Source organism: Cornus florida, unplaced genomic scaffold (assembly GCF_030987335.1).
Source record: "Cornus florida cultivar Cherokee Brave unplaced genomic scaffold, ASM3098733v1 CherokeeBrave_3.0.0_Hap2_Chr01, whole genome shotgun sequence".
NCBI lineage: Eukaryota > Viridiplantae > Streptophyta > Magnoliopsida > Cornales > Cornaceae > Cornus > Cornus florida.
Genome location: NW_026775571.1, coordinates 50,689,054 through 50,716,752, shown reverse-complemented (window position 1 = coordinate 50,716,752; position 27,699 = coordinate 50,689,054). Strand labels below are relative to the sequence as shown.

Genomic DNA, 27,699 nt, shown 5'->3' with positions numbered 1-27,699 from the left:
ATCTATAAACATATATATATATATAAATATATATTCCTTCCATAATTAACTCATTAGTTAATTAAATCATATATACTTATAAATATCAATAAATATATATCTATATATATATCTTTCCATAACAATTATTAATTAATTATATTTATATATAATTATATATATATATATATATATATATATATAAATATAATTGATACAAAAGTGATCATTTAAATAATTAAATAACCACAGACCTTCATTAATTAACCCAATAAGGTTTCATACAAGCCCAAGACCACATCTTTTGGTCTAACTTTCCTTAAGCCCAATCCAATTAATTTAAATAAATAAGATAATTAATTAAATACAGAAATTAAAATAACTAATTACATGAAGCACATAAACAAACAAGAATTTACAACTAAGTCATATAATACCAATAAAATCAACACACCAATAATTCAATCAATAATCAACCACACAAACAATCAATCATCATACATAATCACGAAATATAACTTAATTAAAATAAGATAATTAATCTAGCACTCAATAAAATAAAATAAATCATTGAAAAATAAAATAAAATAATTAATCCTAATTAATAAATCTTTTAAAATTATCGGGGTATTACAATGATCACGTAAAATATCGATTAGTCACGAGCGAAACTGCGGCACATTAACCTGAACATCATCATTATCATCTTCAAATATTTCATCTATTAGCGCCTCCACAGTTGCATCATCAAATATTGCATCTACTTGCACCTCATTTCTTATAAAGTTGTGAAGTGTGCAGCAGGCTAAAACAATAGCAACCTGAGCTTCAAACTTATATGGGGGCATTTGCTTCAAGATGGGGAATCTCATCTTAAGCATCCCAAAACAACGCTCAATGATATTTCGCAAAGACAAGTGCCTGTGATTGTATGTTTCCTTTCTACCTCGATGTTGCCCGAAAAGCTCTATGGTACTCTTAGAAGTGGTACCGTTGACCCCTATAGGGAGCCAAGAAACCCGGTTGATTGGCATACCCGGAGTTCACTAAATAATATTTTTTTGCCATTTTACAATTGTACCATTATATTTAAAATAACTATTGCAAAATTGTAGGAAGTATGACATTTACCGTCCGGAGGCTGTGGGAAATGCATATCCTCATTATTAATGGTCTCATTCAATATCTTAGAATCATTAGCAGACCTATCTCATCTTGCTACAACGTATATGAACATCATATGAAAATCACAAACAACCATTACATTTTGTATAGTATCCTCCTTCCTACCACGAAATGGTATTTGCTGGTCCATAGGCACGTTCGTAAGGATATGAGTTCCATCAATTTCCCCTGTGCAATTCCTAAAAAAAGGGTTGTACTTTTTTTGACTTCTTTATATGGTTAGAAACTTGGGTTAAATCTAGGGGACAATAATCTTTTTCCCTAAATCACACACTTTTTGTAAAATCGAATGGAAATGTTTTGAAATTGTATAAGTATAGTGTTAAAATCTTTCTGCTAACACACGATTCCTTTCATTGTGAACTAAAGTAAGCAAGAATATGTCAACTTGTTCATAAACATTTACACCTTTAGAGTCTTTCAACCCTAATGACCTAAGCTCCCCACACAACTTCAAAAAAATAGGAATGGACATCCTAAATGTATCTATTTCCATACCCGTTCAAGATCTCCAATATATATGTTTCCCCTCTTAAAATTGAATCCCTACAAGGTTGTTTATGGTAATGTTTTATATAGTAATCCAACAAACATGCCGTTATGATGACACATTCATTCTCGTCATCATCATCATCATGCAACTCAATGATTGTCCTAATATCCATCTGTATAATATAAAATATAAGAAATGACATAAATTACAATCATCCCAAGCCAAATACTAAATAAGTAATAAAAGCAAGACAACAAATAAAATCATCCCAAGCCAAATACTGATATTGTCATTACAATCATTCCAAGCCAAATACTAGTGTACTTAATATTACAATCATCCAAAGTCGTAACAAAACCAAATAAGAAATAAAAGCAACATACCAAATAAAATATACTTAATAGTACAGTTATTCAAAGTCATAATAAAAACAACACACAAAATCAAAGATTTATGATCCAACCAACCCTCTTATTATCAGGAAGGTCATTTAGAAAGAAATCCCTCCAAACTTCATCATTACGTAACATTTAGATGACCTTAGCATATTGTTTCATATCAACATAACTTAAAATCACCTTTTGTCTTGTCCGGAGAATTTACTTCAACCTGACATTTTTCATGGACTGTTTTCATATTAGATGATAAAGCTTCTTTTATGGCCTTTTCAATTCGATCACATTTCATGTTAGCTTTGTCTTTCATTTGCACCATGACATCGCTCATTGTGGAGTCAAAACTCTCTTTCTTTGGTTTCTTACCATAAGGTTCAGGAGAGGGACTGATCTCATGACCGTCTAACTCAGCTAAATCATCAATTTCAAATGAGCTATGTATGGTTGCATGGTGTGAGGGGGCTTGGTTGATAATGGGTGGATTAGTCGAAGTATGGACATGTGCACCTGTAGGATGTATGCCTCTAAATATGGTGGTTAACTTGTCAAAATGCTTGCATCCCTTCTTTCGAAACTCACCATAATGGTTATTCACCTACAAATTATTAAAGTACTATTAATATTAAGTTAAGTCTACATTTGTAAAATCAATATACATTTATTTGAATAACTAACCTTCATCAATCTAGGCCATCTTTCATTTTCAACTATAACCATGCCCGTCTCAGCATTATATCCCACGCCTGTTTCTGCTAACAAACTCACAAAGGCTTTGTACTTTACCCTTATGTGGTTGAATTTGCTCCTAAGTTGTTTCGGTGCATACTTCTTCCCTGTACGGACGCTCATGCCTTCTACTATATTCTTCCAACCAATTGTGCTAAAAGTTCTGGTAGTCCGATTACCAACCCTCACTTCTTTCTCTATACAGATGATGAAAGCTTCGAGCTGAGAATCATCCATACTAGTTTTGCATCATCGATATTGTCCGTAAGGTCCTCTATTTCTTCTCCCACCACATTGTCACCATTGATATCCATCTAATTACATAGTTTTAATAAGAATGGGTTAAAAGGGTCATTAACAACTATGGTCTCATAGAATATTTTCAGGATGACTTCTTTATTAAATTTTGTATACTAACATTCGAGTTTCTTTAAAATATTGAGCCAACCAAGTTATGACAAAATTAAAATTCAGAGTAAAAAGAATAATAATAAAAAGTAATGATAAATGATGGGACATCACTGGAAACTTCAACAAAAACCAATTATTTAATAGAGGAGATGAATATTCATGCATAGCCTTCATAATAGATTTTAAATAGTCCATAGTGTTTACCATAGAATCTTCAATAAATTATCCATAGAGAACTATAATAGGCTTTCTTTCATGCTATTAAGGTTCTCAACAACTGCTTATATAAATTGCCTTCATCTTCTTTGGTAAACGCTAGATGTTGTAATCAAATTAGCTCTCGAGACATCACATTTACTTTCTTAAACACAACTGAAATTTTTTTATTACATAAGATTTCAAAGGAGGGAAAATAAATTTGAGAATAGGTGGCCACCTTGCATAGTAGTAGTTGCTAGAAAAACCATAATCCATGAAATTACTAGAGAAACAATGTATCAAGCAAACTCAAAGAGACATCATAAATGACAAACTTAAAAGCCAACAGAAACAACCACCAATACAATATTCTTCAGTTTTAGTAACTTGCTATGGATAAATCCTATATTTAGGTCTATGTGATTTTGAGACTTTTATCTGACTCACTTCTTTTGCATTCTATGGTTTCAAACAACTTTTTTAATCAACTAATCATAGTTCAATTTTGGCATACGCGAACAGTTGTGGAATCAAAAATAGATACAAGTTCCAGAATGCAAACAGTCTTGGTAAAAACAGTCGAAAGAGTCACAAACCATACTAAAATGTTACTTATGCTACTTTCTGCAGATCACTGATTGCAGCATACTTGCTAGAAGGAGGGCTATATACCTGGTTCAAAGAAAATTTGTCTGGAGTTGCTGAAGAAGAGTGAAGTTCCGAATCAAAAACAAGGCTTCTTCGTCACTTCAATTTTTAACCCTAGTATGGTATTTGTGTCACTACCCGCTTCAACTGTGCCCTATCACACAGATCTTTGTATAAAAAAATGAGTTTGTATCATCTTTAAAAATAAATAAAATAAATTTAAACAAAATTCTAACAAAACTCAACAAACCAAGATGAGAGAGATGAGGAAATAGAGAGAGGGCTTGGGGAGATTCTGGATAGAGAGAAAAGAATCCGAGGGTGGAGAGAGACACGATGAAGAGAGAGCTCAGCCCTTTTGCGAAGAACTCACCGGAGTGACAGAAGGTAGCGGCGAAGCTTGGGTTCACCGGAAAATGTAGAGGTGAGACAGAGGGAGTTTCTCTTCAGATCTTCATACACAGTGGTCAATTTGAAGTCCGATCTTTAAACAGCGTCAAAATTTTAGACAGAGAACAAGGATAACTATGTTAAGAATAAAAAGCAGAGGTGCTCACCAGTGAGAAAAAAATGACTCTCAAGGAAAGCTTCAGATCTATTTCAGTGTGGTCGATTTCAAGCCCACAGTAGTGACAAGAAGACGACTGTGTAGGAAAGCTTCGTCGATTTCAATCCCAGTTTGGTTTTCATCGATTTGAAGCCCGACGTTGTGCACTGGAGCCGAATCGCCTTCAACTGTGCGAACCCTAGAACATTGTTGTGATTTGTGTTTATACCTGTTCTCAAAATGGAACAAGTTTTGACATATTTACACCTGCTACAGTGATAAGTGGGCCGGCCAAATTTTGGGAATAAGCTAGAACACTAAAATCTTGTTCCAACTTTTGTCCTATTTTTACAAAATGTTCTGACACTATTGAAACCAATAAAGGCCGTGCCAAACATGTTTTGGTCCTCAATAGTGGTACTGTAGCACTTTTGGAACAAAACAAAACATAAACCAAACAAGGCCTTAGTGTCCCCACCCTTTCTCCCTTTTTTGGAAAATCAAAATGGTGAGTGAAAGGTAAGGAAAAGCAAGCTTATAGCTTGGGGACCAATAGTGGAAGCAAGGTGAGAGGAAGAAAAATAAGAAGATTAGGAGAAAAATGTAACTAAAGGAAGATGATATAAATCAAACACACGCACCCTAGCACTACATCTGTCACACATTACCATCTCCACCCTTCACTTGTCAACAATCTAACCATCTACATGCCACCAATCAAACTCCAACACCTGTCCCAATCAAAACACAACACATGGCACTAACTTTCATAAATTACACAAAAGTCCCTTCATAAAAATATCTAAAAAGATAATCATACTATGGCCCCAAATGAAAATATCTCCAAAAGACAATCGCACAAATTCCCCCAAAATGAAAATGTCAACAAAATAAAATCGCACAAATATTCCCAAGTAACAAAAGGTAAAATGGTTTACAAGTGCAATACAATTCCACAATGACACAAGGGTAAAATACACAAGGATGAAATGAAGGGAGTGTCGGGAACTATTCCGGGCAATTGGCTCGATCCGGTTCGACAAGACCCAAACCCAAAAAATAAACGAGAAAATATATATATATATATATATATATATATATATATATATATATATATATATATATATATGTTGCCTAAGTATAGACTCTAGAGGGGGGTAAATAGAGTCTTTGGCAAACAATGGCCAATTTTCGGATTTGCAAATACTATGAAACCCTTCTAACAATTAGGCAATTATCAAGATATAAACATGAACAATTAATAGCATAAATGTAAAAGAGATAAGGGAAGAAAGATTGCAAACATTCACACAGTGATTTTAGCGAGGTTCGGAAACTCCTACTTCTCGGCTCAAGACCCTTCTTGAGACTTCTCAATCCACTATGGCACCTCCTTACGGGTGGAGAGCAAACCTTGATTAGAAGCAATTACTTGCTTCACTTTGCTAAGAGACAACCTCTCTTAGTCTTCCTTTGGGTCACACCAACCCTTGCAAAATGAAGCTAGCTTACTTCTTCTTTCTTGGGCCACACCAGCCCTTACAAATGAAGATCAGATTTGTTGCATACAAATATATCTCTCAAAGATTGATATGCAAATCAAAGCTCACAATAATCTCTCACAGATTTGATGTACAAGTTTAGCTCACTCTAGAGTATATATGAATATATTGAAGCTCAATACTCTATGAATGATATGGGATGAGAGAGTATAATTTAAAAATGAAGAACAAAAGCTCTTTGGATGCTATATAATGTTTCTCAATGGTAGCAACCTGAAATCCCGAAGTCCCCAACTCTATTTATAGAGTTTTGATAAACCAATTCAAAAATATGGCTGTTGTGCATGCTGTCTGAGAGGGAATAGCTGTTCAGATTCAGATCTGGGCAAGGTTCGGTCGATCGAAATGAAACACCTTTGTGTTTCGGTCGTCCGAAATGGTTTTAAGATTAGTCATCATCCTCATCTCTGTTTCGGTAGACCGAAGTAAAACCCTTCTCTGTTTCGGTCGACCGAAACACCTAGTAGTGTTCTTTCATTAACTTATTTCGGTAGACCGAAATGAATTGGTCCTTTGTTTCGGTAGGCAGAACTGGAACTGCTACTTCAGAATTGTTCTAGGCTAACAGATGAAACAGTCTGTGCACAGGACATCTGCACATACCTTGTTTCCATTGAAAACATTTAAGTAAATGTCTTTACTTACTTTAAGTTTACAATGTAAATAAGGAAGTACCCCCCATTTGGATTCAATAAAAAATACTAGAAAATTGAAATCCTACTAAATCAAAATGTAGAAATTCAATTTTAGTACAAATTTGGATTTCCGACAGTTTTGGTAAAATTGAATCCTTATGTAGACCAATATAGACTTGGTCAAAAATTCTGATAAAATCAGTTTAGGCTAGTTGAAGTATAAAGAGTTATTACCGGGAAAAATTATTTTGAAATAATCATTATTTCAAAAATTCATTTTTCACACTTAGCCAAAAACACAGTTTTTCATGACGCGCATTCTGGGGTCCGAATGTTCGTTACCAACTCATGGTAATGAAGGCTTCTCATGCCTTAATTGTTGACCAATATGAATTATATGATTGATGTGCATGGTCTTAGCATGTCTAGCACAAGTGATGAGTTCTTTCAAAGCTTATGCAAGCTTGAACTAACTCACTCTTTAGTAATGACTTCATGTATAATTATATAAGAATGAAGTGCATAGTCTATTGCTAATGGATATAAGAGCATATAAATGATGATATGATATGCATGGTCCTATAGAGATGAATTTCAAATAGATTCATAAATACTTTGACATTGAATCCTAAACACTCACCATCCTATCTACCCCTTTCTTCAAGAATTGTCCATGATCTTTAGGCTTTGAGGTAGACTTGCTTTCTTCCTTTCTTTGAGTTGCTTTCTTGCTCGTTGTAGTCCAAGCTATCTTTGGGTGGACTTTGCATTTGCTTCTTTGCAACTTCATGTCTTCTTTGTATCCATTGCTTTCCTTGATATGATCTTGAATAATAGAATACTCGGAATGATCTTTCGTGCTTCATTGAGATCATCCTTTGAATGTGAATAATCTATAACACTCAATGTAAATATTAGTCCTTAAACACCATTAATGGTTTGTTATTATCAAAACCTTTAGATTGTACTTGGATGAAATCATTAAGGTCAACAATATATATATAAAGGGCAGGTCCTCACAGGGCGCTTGACTAAACCCTACCCCGCTCCGTTAGAAAATCAGTTATACCAACTCTGCCCCTACTCTGGGACGGGTTTATAGTTGGTATACCATCCCTGCTCCAATTCTGGTAGACAAAGTACCAACTCCGCCCAGCGTACTCCGTTTAATTGAGGGGGCAAGGGTGGAGGCGGGTTATGCCATTTTATTATTTAGTTTTTTTTAAAAAAATATTAACTCAATGTGCTCAAATTGGGCTGATAAATAAGTTGACCTGACTTTTTAATTACTAAGTAGTGAATATTAATAATTTAATATATTAATGGACATTTCCAACAAAGTAACAAGGGTTTTAAATATATTAAATATTATATACATATATAATTTAAAGGTACATATATAATCGGGGTGGGGTTGAAGCGGAGTTATCACTAAATCCGCCTCCGTCCCAAACCAACTTCAGGTTTTTAATTATTTTACTATACCTACCCCAAACCCATTTAGGGAGTTACCAAATCCGTTTCATTAAGGGCGGGGTGAGGCTGGGCGGAAACCAGTTGGGTCGGAAAAAATTGCCATCCTAACTTTTAAATCGGAGAGAAGCAATCCCAAATGAGCTTTTTAAGTGAATTGTCTGACTTATTGGTCATCTTTTTCGAATATAAGAAAGTTTGGCCCAAATTATCATTACAGAGAACTCATACGCTATATTAGAAATGTGTAAACTTTTTTTTAATTCTATTTATTTTTATATTTTTATGTGAAATGGGGAGATCTAAAAAAAGTCCACCATTTCTAAATCATTTATATATATAAATAAATACTCCTATATATATTCTGTCAGATAATATACATACTTGTAACTTCTGAAAGAAAAACCCTAGCCGCGAACGCATCGAAATTCTTTTTTTAGGGTTTCTGATCTCATCTACAACGATGGTAAGTCTTCAATCCCAGTTTATGTTCGAATAAACATACTCCGACTCTTAATCTTCCATCATACCTCTGTACCCTATACACACACACACATATATATATATGTATATCCATATATCAATGTGTTTTACTCTCTTTCCGTGTGTTAGGCGGATGTTGAAGCAGATGTGGCAGCAGGACAGCCGAGGAAGAGGACGTTCAAGAAGTTCAGCTTCAGAGGCGTTGATTTGGATTCACTTCTCGACATGTCCACCGACGAACTTGTCAAGCTCTTCCCTGCCCGAGCTCGCAGAAGGTAATATATAACAACTTAATTAGATCTCAGTATATTTGTATGTGTATATATATGTGTGACTATTTCTGAAGATATAGATGAAACACACATTGTATTATACACTTCTCACGAATTTGTAATATTTGCAATGAAAGGTTCCAGAGAGGTCTGAAGAGAAAACCCATGGCTTTGATCAAGAAACTTCGCAAGGCAGTAAGTATTTTCAGATTTCAGATTAAATCCATTTTTCTTTCATTTTTTATGTGAGATTTACCTGGGTCGTGCTGTTTTGGGCTATTTAGATATTAGGTTTGCTGATTTTATTTTATTAGTGCTATGTTATGTCAAACACACAAGACTCCATGATCACACTTTTTTTTGGGCATAAAATAAAAATTACAAATAATTTGAATATTTAGGAGGTATGTTTCACAATTCAACGTCTGATGGGATACATACTTGCACCCGACGCACATACCCGAGTCCAAATAACATTGGTGGTAAATGATTGGTGTTTGATGTAAAGTAATTGTTTGAATGCACATTATGAAACACATTCCCTGCTTTTTAGAGGTAAGAGAATAGTGGTAAAAGATTAAAGAGTAATGTTATATAGGTCGACTAAGTAGGGCCAACCTCCTAGATCGACTCAACTACAACTATTGAAAATGACTCCAACATCCCATGGTTGTGGTTGAGTCGATTTGGAAAGTCAGTCCTATTTAGTCATTCGGAATATTTTTTTTCCTGAAGATTGAAAACTGTTACAGTTTTAGCCCTTTGGGATGCATTCCCCTTTTGAAAGCTTTCTAATAATATCTTGTCAAAAAAAAAAATTTGATACAGTTTGCTCGTGTTAAAATCAGATACAACGGTCTTGTCTATATGGACATTATCAAACATGTACCCTACTTTTTAGAAGTAAGAGAATAGTGGTAAAAGATTAAAGAGTAATGCTATACCGGCCAACTAAGTAGGGCCGACGTCCTAGATCGACTCGACTCTCAACAACAACCATGATAGTGCTTCCAACATTCAATGGTTGTGGTTGAGAATATAGAAAGTCGGTCCTATTTAGGCATTTAGGATATGTTTTTCAAAAGATTGAAATATGGTAAAGTGTACTTGTGTTAATTTGATACAAAGGTAAGGGGTACTATTTGAATGCACGGTATAAAACACGTTCCCTTCTTTCTAAAAGTGAATAGTTGTAAAAGATTAAAGGTTAATGTTCTACAGCCCAACTAAATAGAATGACTTTCCAGATGGACTCGACCGCAACTGTTGAAAATGCATCCAACATCTCACGGTTGTGGTTGAGTCGATCTGGAAAATTGGTTCTATTTAGTCATTAAAGCCATCTTTTTCCGAATATTGAAATATGGAACGGTTTGCTTGTTTTATTATAATAGGCAAATTAGTGGAAAACACTATTATTAAGTGGATTTTTTAATATCGAAGTGAAGAAAAGTAGCAATCTTGAAATCATACCAGAATATATATACACACACACACACACACACACACACACATAATGCTACTAAACAATCAATGTATATTTATATACATTTTGCCTTTGATATTCTTACATTGTCTAAGGTTTTATACTGTACATAAAAGGTGAGAATGTTGGTGATTTTTTTTTTTGGATAAATGTTGTGATGCTTGCTGGGTAGATTGTTATAAATGAGTCTTGTGCTTTGAAGCTGAAATTAAGTTACTAATCAATAAAATATGGATGTCTAGAAGTACATAGAAAGTCTGTTAAAATCGTCCAATAATTGTACATCAAACGGCTTTTGTTTAGATAGAAGTATACAGTGCTGCAAGTATTGAAACATTAACATAATTTATTGTTTACCTGCATTTAGAAAATCAATGTTTTGTATCCTAAAGATTTAAAAACTGGTAGTTTTGGCGAGAATTAGAAATTGGAATTTTCATTGCCTTTTATACAAATACTTGTTTGTATTAGTGTGTAAATTATTTGGGCTGATGATTGAAGAAGTCTAAACATGTGTTTCCTCTATTTTTCTTCTGCTTTGTTTGTATACCCCGAATGTAAATTCATTCGTATTATGAGTCTCTATTTTTATGTCGTGTCCCAATTAAAATTCATTCTTACTGCTGAAAGCCCTGTCCTCATATTTAAAATGGATGATATCTCTTTTTTCTTTTTCTTTTATTTTTTTATTTTTGCGTTTTCAAGTATTTTGCTAAATTTTTATTTATCAAGGAAAAGTACATATCTTTTGGTGGTGTTTTAGTATTGTTATACAACTGCATGGGTGGGGGTAATATTTGTGAGCTTTTGGTGGGGTTTTAGTATTGTTATACAACTGCGCGAGTGGAGGTAATATTTGTGTGTCTTTAATTTAGTTTTAAGCAATCTTGCTGACTTTAAAAGATGTATTAACGCCTATGATTTATATTAGATGTCTTTCAGCTAGACGTCTTTCAGCGATAGTGGTGAAAAGATACACTTGTGCTTGTGATGAGATACACCTAGGAGAGTCTCTAATCCTACTTGCATTGGTGATTTGAAAGGTTGATGCACACATGGTATTTCTAGAAAAGTGAAAGATACCTATCGTGGTTTTATTGGTACTGTTGTTTCTTAGTGCCTAACACTCAGATGCTAACATCCTTGCAAATCCCAACACTTCTGTTAACCATTACAAATTGAGTGACTTAGCACGCTTGAATGCATTGTTTGGTTTCCGCCTATATGGTTGCCACTTGTGTTGATTTCTATATCAAAACACTTCAGATATGTTCTTTGCATTGCAATTATCTCAAAATGATATTATGATTTTTGTCAAAATAATTTTTTGTTTCATTGGCTATTTGATACTGTTTTATATTATTAATTAATGTTGAGGAAGAACTCTACTAAGTCTTGTCTATGGATCAGAAACGGGAGGCCCCTCCTGGTGAGAAGCCAGAACCTGTCAAGACCCACCTACGCAATATGATCATAGTCCCCGAAATGATAGGAAGCATCGTTGGGGTGTATAATGGCAAGACCTTCAATCAGGTTGAGATCAAGCCTGAAATGATTAGCCATTATCTAGCTGAGTTCTCAATCTCGTACAAGCCGGTCAAGCATGGTAGACCTGGTATTGGTGCCACCCACTCATCAAGGTTCATTCCTCTCAAGTGAGAGATATGTGTCAGCAATCTGGATAATATAATCCTTTTCTATTTTCAAGGAACAGGCTATATTAGTATATTTATCGAAAACTTTTACGCTTTGAATTTGTAATTTGAAGACCTGGTGGTTGTGGACACAGGAGGAACGTGATTTTGATTATTTATTTATGTGAGTGCCTTGAAAAAATTTGTTGCCATTCATTAGTTTTACAGTGGAGATGAAGGTTTTCCTTTGGCTGCCTGTTATGTTTTTATTGATGATTCCTATTTCTGCCCTTGGATCTGAACCAAGTCAATGTTTCTGTAGAATGTATAGATCAGTATTTCATTTCTTTGAGTATTTTATAAAGAATCATTATAAGAAAACAAAGTGTAAAAATAAAATCAATTTTATATAACACCCTCCCTGTGAATTTTTGAAAAAGAACAGGAAAGAGGAGATTGAGTCCGACAATTCACAAGGTAGTAACAAATTTGGGATAAATTATGTGATATGAGTGAGGCGACTCTAAATGACATTTTCAAGGAATTAAAAAAATGCATGCGCAAATGACTAAAAAGAATATTGTAAAGTTACTATTACACTCGTACCACAATCATGTTTCAGGTCACAACCACCATTCAATTGTATTCCTAGTCATGGGACATTTTATGCGAGAAATATACCCAAAGCAAGTTAATTCTGGTGAAACCTAACTAACTGGGTCATCTCTTATTGTCTTTCATGTGTGTGTGTGTGTGAGAGAGAGAGAGAGAGAGACAGAGAGAGAGTTACCTGTTTTTGAGAATACATGTAAAAATAATAGGAAAAAATTATTTTACATGTAAAAAGCTTTACAAGAAAAACATTTTACAACAAAAATGTTGTACATCAAAACAAATGGAGCCTTAGTTTGTGGACCTTTACTGGAAAAGCATGCCTACACAGTGCCGATAAGTTATTAACATCTCTAATTCGGAGAGGAACGACAAGCATAGATTGCATCTCTTTGCTAAAATCAACAATCCTTGGCTTTAAATCTCTATACAAATTTCCTTCAAATTCCTGCATTTCATGAGATAACATCACACAACATGCACTGATACTACATGTTGCAATAATGCCTTCGACGATCCTTGCAATTCCCTTCTTGACAGTAAATCATATATTCCTTCCATTAGCTCAATCCCTGTGCAACTCTTATCGTCTTCCTCCACTTCATCAACGCCTGCTTATGATGCATTGGCAACTGCATATGGATCAAGATCCTCATGTTCTGTTTCTGGTTCCTGATCTTGGAAATCATATGGAAAATTGGTTTCTAACCGGAGATTGGTAATTGAGCCGTCACTTTCATATTCACTATCACTATCATCATCATCATCATCACTATCGTAGTTCTCAAGATATGTCTCATCTCCTTCCTCCTAGAAGAGGAAAAATAACAAAACAAGATGTGTGCAATCATAAGAGCACGAACGAGCTCATAACAAGGAAAAATAGAAAATCAGAGAGAATAGTCACCTCGCTCTCCTCTTCAGTAGGATAAGCAGAATCTAATTTGTCATACAGCTTCTCATCTCCGAGGTCTTCCACAGTTGCCATTTGTCCCTACAATTGTGGGATCAAATACAAGCTTTGAGTGAAAAATAGATAAAACAATGAATTTCTCCATTAGTCATCCAGGCTAAAAGAGATGGTACTAAAATAAGTCTGAGGTTATACAATTTCGGATCTCAAATTTTCCACTTTAGTTTGCAGCATCGAAATGTGATTCAGGAGAGCCTGTTTGTCAAAAGAATGACAAAAAACGAGTCAGTATCATAAAGACCGCCTATAAATTTCAAGCATATAAATTTAGCAGATGCATATAGCAAATGTGTTATCATCTAATGTGTATGAGATTCTGATTAAGTACGCCAACATATAACTGGAAACCCAGCAACAGTATATACAGATACCACAAAATATTTCTCCAGGAACCAAAATAAAGTTCGGAAACATAGTAAACTATGGGAAAGAATACGAACATGAGAGAACTGGAACTGCACATATTCTCTAATTGAATATATACACAATCATTTGTTACAGGGGGGGAAAAAAAAGGAAAAAGGAAAAGAAAAAAAGGTTTTACAAGTTTACATTTTAATAGTTTCTTTCACACAGAGAAAATGTAGGACTGATGCCAACAGTTCATCACGGAAGAAAGGACTCACTAAGTTGGGATCACTAACTAAGACTAATATAATAAATACTAATCCAATAAAAATATTATAGAAAATACCAATACTGATGTAATAGAAAAGAACTGTCTTTTCTGTATTCCGTTGCTACCGTGGGCTTTACGCAATTGATCGGATTATACAATTATACATTATATATACCTTCTATGTATATTATATATATTCTATACAGTGAGAGAAGTGGGAGAGGACTCAAGCTTGAGAGAAAAGGTGAGATATTGGATGGATTTGAAGATTATCTTATAATTTAGTAACTTATTTAGATTAGAAAGAATGGTTGCCAACAGTAAGCAATTAGTAGTCAATGGTTGTATAGGAAACTATTAGGATAGTTTTATGGGAAACTTTTAACATGGTTTTTTTAACTATTAACTTAATATTAAAAAATTAAAAACCGTACATAAAAATGGGCATAATATGCGCTTATCACAAAAACGGAAAAAAGAAAAAGAAAAAGAAGAGAGAGTATAACAAGTAAAATGGTTATTATGTGCACTAGATGATTCAGAAAAAATAATAATAATAATAAGAGAGAATCTTTAGTTAGTTTTAGATCTATATGGCGTGCAAAAGTATTTTCCTCTGGAAAAATATTTTATTAACTTGAGTACGTATATATGTGTGGAACGAGTATTTACAAACTATTTAAAAGGGAGAGACTGAAATACCCCTTGGTCCGAATAGCTGAATATTGGGTCTCAGTTTTTACACATCATAATACAGAATAGAGTGGACCTAGTAAAGATGGTAGTACTACTACTACTAATATAGCATACAATCGCATGCATACACAAAGTAAGATTTAGCATGGCATCCGGAAGAGAAAGAGCTCTGGATCAAAGAAATACAAATATGAGTAACTACCTCACGCCTTTGAAGTTCTATTGAACGTGACAAAGCCTTCCTTTTTGTTAAAAGATTTTTCGGCCTCAATGAGGAAGGTCGCATATAGTCCTTACCCCGGAAGACAATTATAGCATACCCTTTAGAAACTTTGTCAACTGACACCAAAACACCACCACTCTCAGCTTCAAGGGATAGAGCAATCTTTTTGACCTGGTCGAAGCTTTTAGCCTTCACAATGACCTTAACCAATTCCCGGTACTTCCAATGCAAGTGCATGTTCTCCACTGTACCATCAAAAACTCCACGCCTACCTGAAACAAGAACATGTTCACTTAATACTTCATAATCCTGAATGAAAATCATGAAAAAATTGAAAGGTATAGCTTTATTTTTTAATTATATAAACAAATACCAAGAAGTAAGAAGGCTTTCATTCTTAATCCAAGCTTGCGAAACATGAACCTCTCCTCATCAGTAATGCTTTCTGGGTCTGGTGGCAGTTCTGCTGGATTTAAAGTCGACTCCACCTTAGATAAGGTCCGTTCTGCTTTCATTACTTTTCGCTCAGCCTATTAGACAAATTTTCTAAAAGTTCAGGCAACTAAAATTCTAGAAATGGAAACCCATTAAGTAAATTTTAAACAAGAAGAAAAAAAATTTAGTAAATTATCATTACAAATCATATGGGTATCACATCAAGGAGCACTAATTGTGCCTACAGACAGATATCAAAACTGTTTTACTCAAAATATCAAAATGATCTGAGGAATCTACAACAATCAATATGCTCTTATATTGAGAAGACTACTAGACCAAACCCCAAGCTCTTATTGTAGTTGTGCAAGGCATGAATGGGTATTAATTTTAATTTTTACCGGACTTTTCCTAATTTTTAAACTTCAACTGAATTAACAGAAATAAAAAAAAATAAAAAAATAAAAACCTAATTAACTACCAGGTGTATAATTTAAACCATCGATAATGCATGCAAAAGTATAAAGCAGTCAAAATAAAGTAATCACACACATAACACAAAGATTCTTATTAAAATGGGAAAAACCACGGGACCTAACTAGGCAAATCTAAATCAACTATGTAGAAAGAGGTTTACAACTGTACCGGCCCTCACCCCACCAGACACAATATTGTCCGTTTTTTGCTCCCTCTGACCAAAGACTTCCCAGGAGGTCACCCATCATAATACTACTCCAGGTTAAGCACGCTTAACTCTGGTGATTGGTTCACGGCCATTACGGCTTTAAAACACGTTATGTCATAGAACGGCGATGAACCTACATATAGCACTTTACTCTTCCACACACAGGCGATGTGGGAATTGTGAGCACACGTAGCTCGCACCAGAGCCTTGCCTCTCACAGGCCTACTCTGCCCATCGAGCCTCACAATTCAACCCCTCTTGGGAGCCCGACGTCCCTGTCGGCACACTTCCGGCTGGGTCAAGTTCTGATACCATTTATAACGGCCCTCTCCCCACCAGACACAATATTGACCGTTTTTGGCTCCCCCGGACCAGAGACTTCCCAGGAGGTCACCCATCTTGGTACTACTCTAGGTTAAGCACGCTTAACTCCGGAGTTCTGATAGATTCACTAACATCACGGCTTTAAAACACATTGTGTCATAGAAGGGTGATGAACCTTCATGTAGCACTTCACTCTTCCACACCCAGGCAATGTGGAAAGTGTGAACACACGTAGCTCGCACCAGAGCCTTGCCTCTCACAGGCCTGCTCCTGCCCACCGACCCTCACAACAACTAAGTTACCAAATTCTCCTTCGAATCCTTTAGTCTCTCCCAACCCAAACGTACGCAAGATCTCCCTAGATTCTTCCAGCCACTGATCCATCGACAAATCTGCTTCTTGTGTGAGCTACTTCTCAATGGATTTATTATCTCCTTTCTACTACTGTCCACTTTTGTGCGTAATATTCATTGTTGAAGAACTTTGATCAGCAACAGTAGATTATTCAACAAGGGATTGACATTGTATGATGAATATGAAAAATAAAAACTATAGAAATCAAGCATTACTAGAATGCACAAGAGATGCAACATGAACAAGTGTATATACTGTTTTTCATCTTTGATATTCAATATACTGTCTTCTCTTCTTTTTTTGGGTGAATGGGCAAAATTGTATATCTATGGATGTTCTTTTGGATTTTGTCGATAAATTGTATACAAAGTCGATAAATTGTATATCTATGATCATTCAAAAGTTATATCATACGTCACCATTGTATTTAGTTGGCGAGTGTATGGTTTTTAGAGTTGACCATCGTAAACAAGTGTTACAAAGAGTAGTGAAACACCTAAAAGCATCTAAGCAACAAACATGAAGATAAGGACATCACAAGTCATTGAAATAATTGTGCTAAAGGAGATGCAGATTGTATCAGAAGTTGTGACTGACAGCAAGAAGGATCAATTGGATCATCTAGTGTGACTCTAGGTTGGAGGTGACCTGGGGGTTTCTAAGGTTTAGAATCTAGTTAACCTAGATTCAAATCTCTTTCTCATAGCGGATTTGGTTTTCCTTCTTGGGTTTTTCGTAAAATTCGTGCATTACATATGTGGATGATCTACTTTATTTATATGCTTTATACCTGCAGTCATGAATAATTTTACTTGCCTTCTAGTTGGTCAAAATTTGAAATTTCGTCAATAGTAGTTTAATTTCAAAATCCTTTTATAGTTTGTTGTATCAGTTTTTCAAGACCAATTCACCCCCTCCAAATGTAGATCGAGCCTTGCGCGCACTATACATCAGATCCTAGGGTTATAATCAAAAGATTCTTCACCCTCAATCAACATCAATCAAGATGTTCTTCATCATAAAACAGTAAAAGATATGATCACAACCTCCCGTCATTACTCTACTTATTCATGCATAATCCAAACTTAGTCCATAACATCTGCCGGCAACACCCATATCACTTTGCTCACATTGTTTAGCTAAACTACTGTTACTTTTTTAATCATAAGGCAGTAAAATATATAATCACAACCTCAAGCCTACTTATTCATGCATAATCCTACCTTAGTCCCTAACAAATGCCGGCAACACCCATATCACTTTGCTCACATTGTTTAGCTAAACTACCATTACTACGCTTTCTTCATTAAATTACACTTTTAACATATGGATTTACCAAGTTATTTTTACTAGATTTTTACCAAGCTTTCATATTATATACTAAGCAAGCTTTCACATATACCTTGCTTCTGCCGTCCCTTCCTTTTCAGTTTCCTCTTTCCTTCTCCTTCTTGGTTTCTCTGAGCTTCCTTTGCAAAACCTACCTGGTTTCTGCACCTTCAACACCTTCTACCAGCGTCAACACGTCCCTGAACCTTCTCTCTCCTCTCTGATACTATTTCAGCATTGCTGACACCTTTTCTTTCTCTCTCTCTCTCTCTCTCTCTCTCTCTCCTCTCTCCTTCCACCAGCACCCCACCATTAATTATAAAACTGGTTGCAGGGCTGAGATGTCAATTGTCCAGCCCAATGTGTTATTACTTTTTGCCATTTCAGCAGCTTGTTTGAAAAAAATAATGTTCATTCAGACAAATTGTGAGAAACCAGGTTATGTTTTGCCCTCACTTTTGAATTTTCTTTTCATTTACACTCCTCTACTAATAGTCTAAGACCACTATTTTAGTCTTAAATTCGCTTACATTCCTATTTTAGGTTTGGCCGGTTTGGTTCATTACATCTCTGGAAGAGCTCATGTTTATAAAAACTCATCTCTGCTTTTACCTCCAATGGTCCTCTCAGCTTCATCCTCAGCCCTCATTCGCACCATCATTTCCTGTCAACCCTCCTGCCCAATATCATTATATCACCACCTGTTCTTTAATTGGACGAGAAAGAATCAGTCGAACTCGAAACCATTAACCCATACATTCCTGGATCTCTCTTACTCAAACGAACTAACACTTCTACGCCCCCACACAGCGTCATTTACAACTGCTTCAATGAAGACAACGATGCAATAATCAGAATGTTATGGATCACCAAACTTGATTTCAACTATGCTTCACACTACTCTATGAAACAATTGGACCTCCACATCTGTTAGCTATGAAAGAACCACTACTTCTGACTGAGTCACCACGTGCTGGCCGTGAACACGTGCTCATACTTCAGCAATAACTTACCGAAAGAAAAAAATCAGGTTATAAATCCTAAATTAATATCCTATCTATACATACTGTTTGATGGTTTCGCAGATAATCGGTGTTTGTTCTCTCCAACCATCTTTCTCTATAAAGGGCTAGCCTAGTGCACGAGGCTCCCATCACTGCAGGGTCTGGGGAAGGTTTGATATACACAGCCTTACCTCACTGTTTCCATTTGCGCCAAGGCCCGCCCTCATCTCTCTTTCTCTAAATACACACACACACACACACACACTACCATAAAGATTGAAAACAGCAATAAACATCTGTATAAATTCAATTATTCCTAACAGTCTTGCTCATGCGATATCTCAATATATGACACCAATCGTCAAGTTGCAGACAATGGTTACCAGCACTGAAAATCAGTTAAAATCAAGGCGGCAATTTCTAATTTATGTCCAACCTGTTTCCGTTTCTTCTAATCCCTCTCTCCATCTCTCTTTTGTGAGGTAATATCTATATTCATTGGAAGGCGTCACCATGGATGGTAATCTCTCTACGCTGGCTCTCTCCTACTTCTCTATCTAATTTTCAGCCACCATTGAATCTTTTTAAAACAAACCAGCCACCATCGAATCTTTTTAAAACAAACCACTCTCTGTCCTCATCTCTAAACAAACCCATCTCACCCATCTAACAGAGGTGCTGCTTCAGCCACCACCATCTACTCATTTTCCAAACCTAACATATGCATAATTAGTTCACAGCTTAGGAGAGATTCATGTAATTTACTGGAAAACTTCTCATCCATTCAATATGTGACAGATTATAATTTTTTCTTCCGTTGCTGCTGTTATATTCTTTTTCTAATATAAGAATCCATGTTAGATGCATGTTTATTTCACGAGGCAATAAAATTACAGTGCTCAAAGCACCGACTCTTTTAAATTAATAAAGTAGTAGATTCGGTGAAAAACCTTACATACACCTCACCATAAGAACATAAAACAAAAAGGTCTGAAAGTTGTGCATGCCGCATAACCCATTAGATTCATAAGATAAGATAAAAATAGCACCACATAAGCAAATGGTTTTCCAAAAAGAGCCACATACATGCCTGGATAGCAGTGGCTTTGAAAAGTGTTTTATTATATAAAACTTTAATTTGAATTTTTTTTAAATCTTTTTTACCCTTCTAAATATCCAATATACATACGTGTGTGTGTATATATATATATATATATATATATATATATAAAATATTAGGGAGAGAACCATGTAGGCAAATTGGTTTACAAAGGAAGAACCAGTAGGTATTGAGGTTGAAGTGACTTCACCATATGTTTGTGTGCATGGTACATGTCGTTTGCGTGATGCATGTTGCATACCGAAAGACATACAATAAGACATTCCATGGTGCATGATGTTTCTTGATAACATAGTGCTGTGTAATACTTCTAGGAAGCCCTAGGAAATTAGAAATGTAGAGAAATGCATTAGAAACAAAGGTATTGAGACTTAGTATCATAAAACTAAATATATGTAATGTAGATTTAATAAAGTCTCGGAAAGTGATAACACAACAATAACAATTCAAGACTAAAGGATTACTTAGGATCAATAATACAAAAAGATGGGGAGATATATGATAATACTACTAGCAGGATTGGAATAAAATAGAAAAAATGGAGACTGGCTAGTGGAGTTTCTATGTGATAGGGGGAAAAAAATCAAAATAAGTAAAAAAAATAACATTTTATAGAACGGTTATTAGGTTACCTATCTTATATGGGGCAGAAACAAGAAGAGCGCATTCATGTAGCTGAAATGAGAATGTTGAGAAAGATGATATGAGTGACCAGAAGAGATAGGTTTACTGATCTAAGCATGAAGGAGAAATTAGGTATGGTACCCAGTTCTGACAAAATAAGAGAAAGTACAAGTGTGAAGGAGAAATTAGATATAGCACCTATTGCTGACAAAATAAGAGAAAGCAAAGCTTAGGTGATACGGACGCAAACAACATAGGCCCGTCAATGCTCCAGTCAAAAAAGGAAGATTAGCCCGCACAGAAAGTAAGAGACTGTGAGTTCGACCAAAACTACTTTGGATGAAGAAATTGACTTTAAAAAATTGAATATCAGGGGAGACATGCGTAATAGAATTGTTAGAAGTTTTATATATATATGTTGGGTCATATATAAAGTGAATTCATGTGGCCGACCAATTCAGTTGTAATAAATGCAAGGATGATGATGGTATCTATATATGTATGATTGAATATATAAGATGCTCTCCAGAAGAGTTAGTATAAACATATCATTCATGACACAAGACTAAGCTTTGCTGAACTTACAAAAGCAAGCTTCCGTTCAAGCTTTCTGACAAGGTTGGCATGCCTTAATACTTCTGCTTCCTGCATCACCTTTTCCTTGTAATGATTGTTCAGTCTTTTTCCCCACCTAGCATCTGCATCCAAAGTTTCCCCAAGTGTGCCAGCTGTTCCAGATTCATCGGTTATTTCAATGCCCGGTATAACCAGTGATGATGCTCTCAATCGTGCTTGTTCTTCTTCATCTTGTAGGGTCTTTGCCAGTCTCTCTTTTTCTAGTAATGCTTCTGCAACCTCTGGTGACAAAAAATCCTTTCCCCTATAGAACACCAAGAAGTCTTTGTTTCTGGAGAGAAGAATGCCTCCTGTTAATTTCTGCATCGAGTACACAAGATGTTCCAATTAAGTTGTTCAAACTGGTGTCTTTAAATATTAAGTATGAACATTAACCATGAACACAACCACATTTGACTGAATACATGATAATAAATTCACTGTACACGTGCCTCACTGATCTCAGAACAATTGATGGGAAAATTAGGTTGTTAATCTCAACCTGAATGGTTGGATTTCGAATATGAACTGCACTTTATCCAGGATTTTAGTTCAGACTGCTGAAGAATTCTGAATCTTAACTTTTCCTTGTTTTGACCATTTAAGTCATTCTGTATTTCATAAGCAACAAAATGAGGATGTGTTTAAGAGAGAGACATAGAAGATTCTATTTATCACCATTCATCTAGCTCACGATGATCATGGAAACAATTTGCATAACCATCATTATATTGGAGTAAGAGACCTTGGTATTCCACAGGAAAGATTTAAGATTCCAATAATATGGCATGCTACATTGGTTACTACAGGAATTGAAAAAAAAAAACTGACATGCGCCCCAAAAATAAGGCAATTTGAATCCTAATAACCACCTACAAATCTTCTTCCTTTTTCTTTTTTTTTTTGGTCTTTTTTATGTTGGATAAGTGCACAATCTTAAAAAATATAATAAACTACACAAATACATAACAAAATGTACCTCACGAGTACAATGATGTGAAGGTTTCGTTGAGTTAAGGTGAGGTGAGCTCAGACCAAATGGCAGAGAATGTCAAAGTTACAACTGATAATTAATTAAATTCCGTCCACATATACCTTTCCTTTTTCCCTTCCTTTTGAATATCCATAGCTAGGATGAAGTGAAACATCCTAGCTAGGATTAGGGTTAATACTAAATAATCCATGTTTTTGGCTTATGAGACTCACCTCAAGCCACCAATATATTCCGAAGGCTAGAAGAGTCTTCTTGTACACACACATGGCTAATCGATATTCTGATCAAAACCAAAAGACTTGATCGCTTGATCAAAACAGATATTCCACCATTTTTCTTTTTGCTTTCCAACTTATGTTGAAAATTTTCAAGTAGTGGAATTGTAATCGAATAACATCCCCCATGACTTAATTTAGAAAATAAAAGGAAAGGCACCGTGACAACAGATTCTTAAGAAGACGAAAGAGACTAATTACATATATAGTATAGCATCATAATAAATAAATAAATAAAAACACATTCACCTTGTCACCGGTTGCAGCCTATCATGTAGCAATGGTATAAACATTTCAACACTTTAAAAAAAAAAAAAAAGAGTATAAACATTTCAACATTTTGTTCCCTGTGCTTTGACAATATATCTATGGGGACAAGTGTACGATACTAGTCTAGACAAATAATTAAGAACACTGAATGGAGAATTTATTCTCATAAAAATAAAATGTTAAATACAGATATGGTTATTTTGCTACATTTGCATAAAAAGGATGACACAAACTTATTAAGAAGATGAACATAAAAGAAATAACATTATCAAGTGCATATGGACATAATTAAGCTCTTGAAGTTTCAGAGATCAGACCAAGTAGGAAGAGTGGGACGGTATGGAATCAAGTCAAAGCTTTTTAAAGTCATGCCCTATAAAGTATAGTCTATTACCTTGATTTCTTCAGCCATTCTCTCACTTGTAGTTAGCATTACACCACGTTTCAGTGCAATCTTTGCAATCGAACTCCTTTCCCATAACTTAATCATGGCCACAGCCAAGCCTTGGTGCTGCCTGCTTCGACCTGGAGATGCAAATTTAAAATAAAAATTAAAAAATAAAAAGATTTCTTGAAAACCACATGTACCGTAGACATGAAGAGAGTGGCATACCTAAAGCAAAATGTGGAGGGAGAACTCTAGCAAGCCTTCGTAAGGCTGTTGCCTCCTTTACTCCAAGGGTAGATCTCACTCCATAAGGAAGTAACCTGAAGGGAGGTTGATAACCAAGAATAATACCAGGTAGTAAATCTGCATCTACGGGCAAAGGATCATCTCCTGGCCAATCCGTGTACCGAGGCCCCAGACTGTCTAATAGCCTGTCGACTTCATCTTCATACTTAACTTCTGGTAATGGTTCTGAGTTCTTTTCCTGCTCAACTGTATTTTCTGAGTCTGTTTGAGGTGCATGCCCAGCTTTAGAGGGACTTTCTGAAGCAATGCCACTAGTTTTATCAGTAGCTGTTCTAATGGAATTACGAGGAACCTCATTCTTGATATATGTCCGTTTGTCCTGTCGTAGCGACGGAGCTTCATAATTCAGGCCTCTATATAAAGAAACAGAAGTCCCAGACCTCCATATCACCACCCCACCAGTTTTTCTCTAAATGTAATGGAAAAGGGGGTATCAACAAATGGATTGAAACAAGTATCTATTGAGATCTATCACATAGAAGAAAAAAAAATTGCTAACTACTTTATAAAATTGTGTATAGAAAACTTAAATCAATTTGTAGCACTTAAAAAGGATTAACAGATTGAAAAATACATCTGAGAAATACAGGTAAGAGAACTTAAACAGAGAAGGCAAGAATTTCCTAATTGAACTCATAACATCACAAAGTTGAAAGTTGCTAGAAACTGTAAATGAATCAAATGGTATGGTTATCCTAGATTACAGCCTTTATATTTAATTATGCATAGAAGAACAAAAAATGTGACACCTCTTTGCACCCAAAAAGTTTTTATCTTTTTCCTCTTCTTTTGTTTAATAGAAGCCGACATTATGGAAGGTTTGGATGACAGAACTTTCAACAAATGTTAACTGACTATCATGTGACAAGTTAAGGTAGTCTTGTTTGCCTGGACATCTACTAAGGGAAAAATAAAAATCCTCATAACATATGTTAAGGAACTCAGAATTCGTCAATAAAATAAATAATAATAATACAATTAAAAAATAAATAAAGAGATACAGAAGTGGTAATTGTACTCCAGTTTAGTTGTCAGTTAACATGTTTAATGGTTCGCTGTCTTCGATCCAGCATTAACAGTTTCCAAGGTTCTTGGCTCTTCACAACATGAAAATCTCAACTGAAATAGAATTGAACATTGGCCCAATTCACAATTTTTAGCTCCATATCCAGGGTGAGGAACCAACACAGATATAAGGATTCCAATTAAGAACTTGAGTTTAATGGCTTTTTTGTACTCAGAACAATTTCAAGGAAGTTCCTATCTGGATTTTCATAGAGAATGGAACTGTCTGATTTATACACGGGAAGATTTGATTTATTGAATATGATTCATTTATTGATACTTGATAATGCATTTCATTTCTCAGAAGAGGAAAATGGCATAGTTACGAATTTCTTGAACATCTAAAAGTGAAGGCACCGTCAGAAATAAATAAACTTGTAACTTGTTTCATAAAAAGCTAACCTCCAATATCTCATGCATCCGCTTCATATTAAGTGCAGGTGCACCCTCAATTTTCAATTTGACAATCTCCGACGTCTTCCATTTCTCATGAATTACATCTACAATGGCTTGAGTAACACCTGCACCGCCAATTTTTGTCCTGTTCTTTACCCGATGAGCCAAATTTGTCAGCCTCCTCAATTCAGACTCTGGAAGAGTCAATTCAGCCAGTGATGTCCTACTCTTTTGTCTCACTGAAAACCTCTTTTCCTCTTCCTTCAGCACCGGTTTCTCCCATGGAAATCTAACCTCCCTGCCAGTTCCCAACACATTCTCCACCCCCAATGGTGATTCCTCCGAAAACCCACCTCGAGCATTTGGCAACATCCCTTCCTCAACATAAAATATATCCTCAACAGACCCTTTTTCAATCACTCTCTCCACCTTATCTTTCTTCTCATTAACGTCATCAATATACCCAAATTTCTTTAATTTCTCCACTATCCTCTCCATTGTACTACCACTGCCACCGCCGCCGCCATTACTAGTATTGTTTATTTCATAACCAGAACTAGATAAATTGCCACTATTTCGATAATTCAACAATGGGCGAGGCAGTTTCGGCCGATTTTGTTTGTGGGTTTCATTCCATTTGTCCAACCAACTACTTCTAGATGAACTTACACTAGGGTTTGACTGTGAAATTGGGGTCTCATTTGCAAAACCCCATCTACTATTCGAACTTTTGAGCGTAAAATTGGATTCGCTTCGTGGGTTTCTTTGTGGGTTTGAGTCCGAATTGATAGTGTTATATGATACATAGAAATTCTGTTTCTTGAAAGGAATGGAAGAGCCGTACCTCAAAAATTGCAGGCGTGTGGTTAGATGGATTTTGTATGAGTTCTGGAAGGAGTCTAAGAAGGTTATTGGATAGAACTGACGACTGGGGACTAGAGCCATTACAGCGTCTACATGAAACTAATACGTAGAATTTAGCTCGTGTGTGATGGAATTTGGAAACAAAGCCAACCCAGCTGAAGAAACTGCAAGGAGACGGTTTTGTTTTGCTCTCGATTCCGATTATCTTCTTCTCCCCCTTCTCTCTTCCTCTCTCTCCCTTAAATATCTACGGCGTGTGTGCACAAATTTTTTTTAAAAATATATATATATATATATTCAAGTAACTTAATTAGATCCGGATGGTAAAATCTCAATACTATTAACCGATGAAAATGTTGTCAGCATAAGGTTGAGGGTTAAACTTAAACATATCGGTTTAATTATGTACAATTAGGTTATTATAACACAAACTTTATTTAAACATTTGTATTCTAATCACTTCGCTACGAGGGTATTTGATGCTTTATTATTATTATTATTATTATTATTATTATTATTATTTTCACTTTGAATATTTTGGTTATTTGATAACTATTTAACTTGTGTTTTTTAATTTACTATTTTATGAACTAAAGACTATTTAGTATTTTAGTTTAATTGAGACTTTTATATATATTAGTATTTATTGTTTAATTGAGGATTATAAATTATCTAAATAATGATTTTGTTTAATTGAGGATTATAAATTATCTAAATAATGATTTTGCGTAATAGGTCTTAAACTAACATGTGTAATCCGTTTAATAAATAAATTCATTTAGTGTTGAGAGTCATTGATTATTAAATATATCATGTTCGAATTAATTTATAATACCTTTAAATAGACATGGCACAATTATGACCAACGAATACAGATTGTCGCCCCAATTCACCCCTTGTAAACTCCATCCCTTGTAATTTTGTAAACTCCATCTCTCAAAGGAGGGGAAAATATCATACCATCATATCTCGAAAATGCATATTAAATAATAAAATCATAGTTAGCAAAATGCATATAATATAAGTATGTATGCATAATTAATTGAGTAATGCTCTTACAAGAGCTCCCTCATAAGAGGAATTATGACCACTCTATATTTAATCATTGAATTTGAAACCATTTTATTATTTAAATTTGTAAAAATTCAAATAAATCATTTAATTCATCTTTTAATTAATTGATTAAAATGAAGAACTCATGATAAAAGAAGTATTACACTAATAAAAATATGAATTTCAAAGTTAACAAATAATACTAGTATTAAATGTTGTAATTAATTTAGTTATGTAAGTATACATACTTTGTAAAAACTATATATTAATAAAAGAGATATATATATATATATATATATATATATTTATCTCTTTTATTAATATATAGTTTTTGTATATATTATTTTA

At 34.9% G+C, this 27,699-nt stretch overlaps 3 protein-coding genes across 6 annotated transcripts; 1 reads left to right on the top strand and 2 right to left on the bottom strand.

The window, feature by feature from the left end:
* Nucleotides 1–236: 236 nt before the first annotated feature.
* LOC132296589 (uncharacterized) lies at nucleotides 237–4,845 on the bottom strand. 4 transcript variants are annotated; one of them, XM_059794775.1, is made up of 5 exons: nucleotides 4,593–4,845; nucleotides 4,409–4,519; nucleotides 4,060–4,202; nucleotides 2,728–3,092; nucleotides 237–2,647 (listed from the first exon to the last, which is right to left on the bottom strand). In XM_059794775.1, the coding sequence occupies exons 4-5, from the start codon at nucleotides 3,013–3,015 to the stop codon at nucleotides 2,216–2,218; spliced, it is 720 nt and encodes a 239-aa protein (XP_059650758.1). In that variant the 5' UTR covers nucleotides 3,016–3,092; nucleotides 4,060–4,202; nucleotides 4,409–4,519; nucleotides 4,593–4,845; the 3' UTR covers nucleotides 237–2,215. The 4 variants fall into 4 exon arrangements, with proteins under 4 accessions (XP_059650758.1, XP_059650760.1, XP_059650763.1 ...); XM_059794777.1 differs by having other exon boundaries at nucleotides 4,060–4,189; XM_059794780.1 differs by lacking the exon at nucleotides 4,409–4,519.
* Nucleotides 4,846–8,566: 3,721 nt separating this feature from the next.
* Nucleotides 8,567–12,339, top strand: LOC132296577 (small ribosomal subunit protein uS19-like). The gene is made up of 4 exons (XM_059794767.1): nucleotides 8,567–8,718; nucleotides 8,865–9,010; nucleotides 9,145–9,202; nucleotides 11,904–12,339. Exons 1-4 carry the CDS (start codon nucleotides 8,716–8,718, stop codon nucleotides 12,150–12,152), a joined length of 456 nt encoding a protein of 151 aa, XP_059650750.1. The 5' UTR covers nucleotides 8,567–8,715; the 3' UTR covers nucleotides 12,153–12,339.
* Nucleotides 12,340–12,920: 581 nt separating this feature from the next.
* Nucleotides 12,921–26,549, bottom strand: LOC132296570 (CRM-domain containing factor CFM3A, chloroplastic/mitochondrial). Its single transcript, XM_059794760.1, has 9 exons — nucleotides 25,441–26,549; nucleotides 23,893–24,382; nucleotides 23,674–23,804; nucleotides 21,711–22,061; nucleotides 15,624–15,780; nucleotides 15,230–15,522; nucleotides 13,848–13,907; nucleotides 13,647–13,733; nucleotides 12,921–13,549 (listed from the first exon to the last, which is right to left on the bottom strand). Exons 1-9 carry the CDS (start codon nucleotides 26,377–26,379, stop codon nucleotides 13,355–13,357), a joined length of 2,703 nt encoding a protein of 900 aa, XP_059650743.1. The 5' UTR covers nucleotides 26,380–26,549; the 3' UTR covers nucleotides 12,921–13,354.
* Between the last annotated feature and the right edge of the window lie 1,150 nt (nucleotides 26,550–27,699).

What these genes read in the sequence shown, in the direction of transcription:
- LOC132296589 (XM_059794775.1), bottom strand. Translation starts at nt 3,015, where the DNA reads ATGGATGATTCTCAGCTCGAAGCTTTCATCATCTGTATAGAGAAAGAA. An exon ending in GATGGCCTAGATTGATGAAG is followed by an intron (nt 2,648 to 2,727) that starts GTTAGTTATTCA and finishes AATAATTTGTAG; the next exon opens with GTGAATAACCATTATGGTGA.
- LOC132296577 (XM_059794767.1), top strand. An exon ending in CCTGCCCGAGCTCGCAGAAG is followed by an intron (nt 9,011 to 9,144) that starts GTAATATATAAC and finishes TTGCAATGAAAG; the next exon opens with GTTCCAGAGAGGTCTGAAGA. An exon ending in TCAAGAAACTTCGCAAGGCA is followed by an intron (nt 9,203 to 11,903) that starts GTAAGTATTTTC and finishes TCTATGGATCAG; the next exon opens with AAACGGGAGGCCCCTCCTGG.
- LOC132296570 (XM_059794760.1), bottom strand. Translation starts at nt 26,379, where the DNA reads ATGGCTCTAGTCCCCAGTCGTCAGTTCTATCCAATAACCTTCTTAGAC. An exon ending in TAGAACTTCAAAGGCGTGAG is followed by an intron (nt 13,908 to 15,229) that starts GTAGTTACTCAT and finishes TTTGACAAACAG; the next exon opens with GCTCTCCTGAATCACATTTC. An exon ending in CTACTGAAGAGGAGAGCGAG is followed by an intron (nt 13,550 to 13,646) that starts GTGACTATTCTC and finishes TTCCTCTTCTAG; the next exon opens with GAGGAAGGAGATGAGACATA.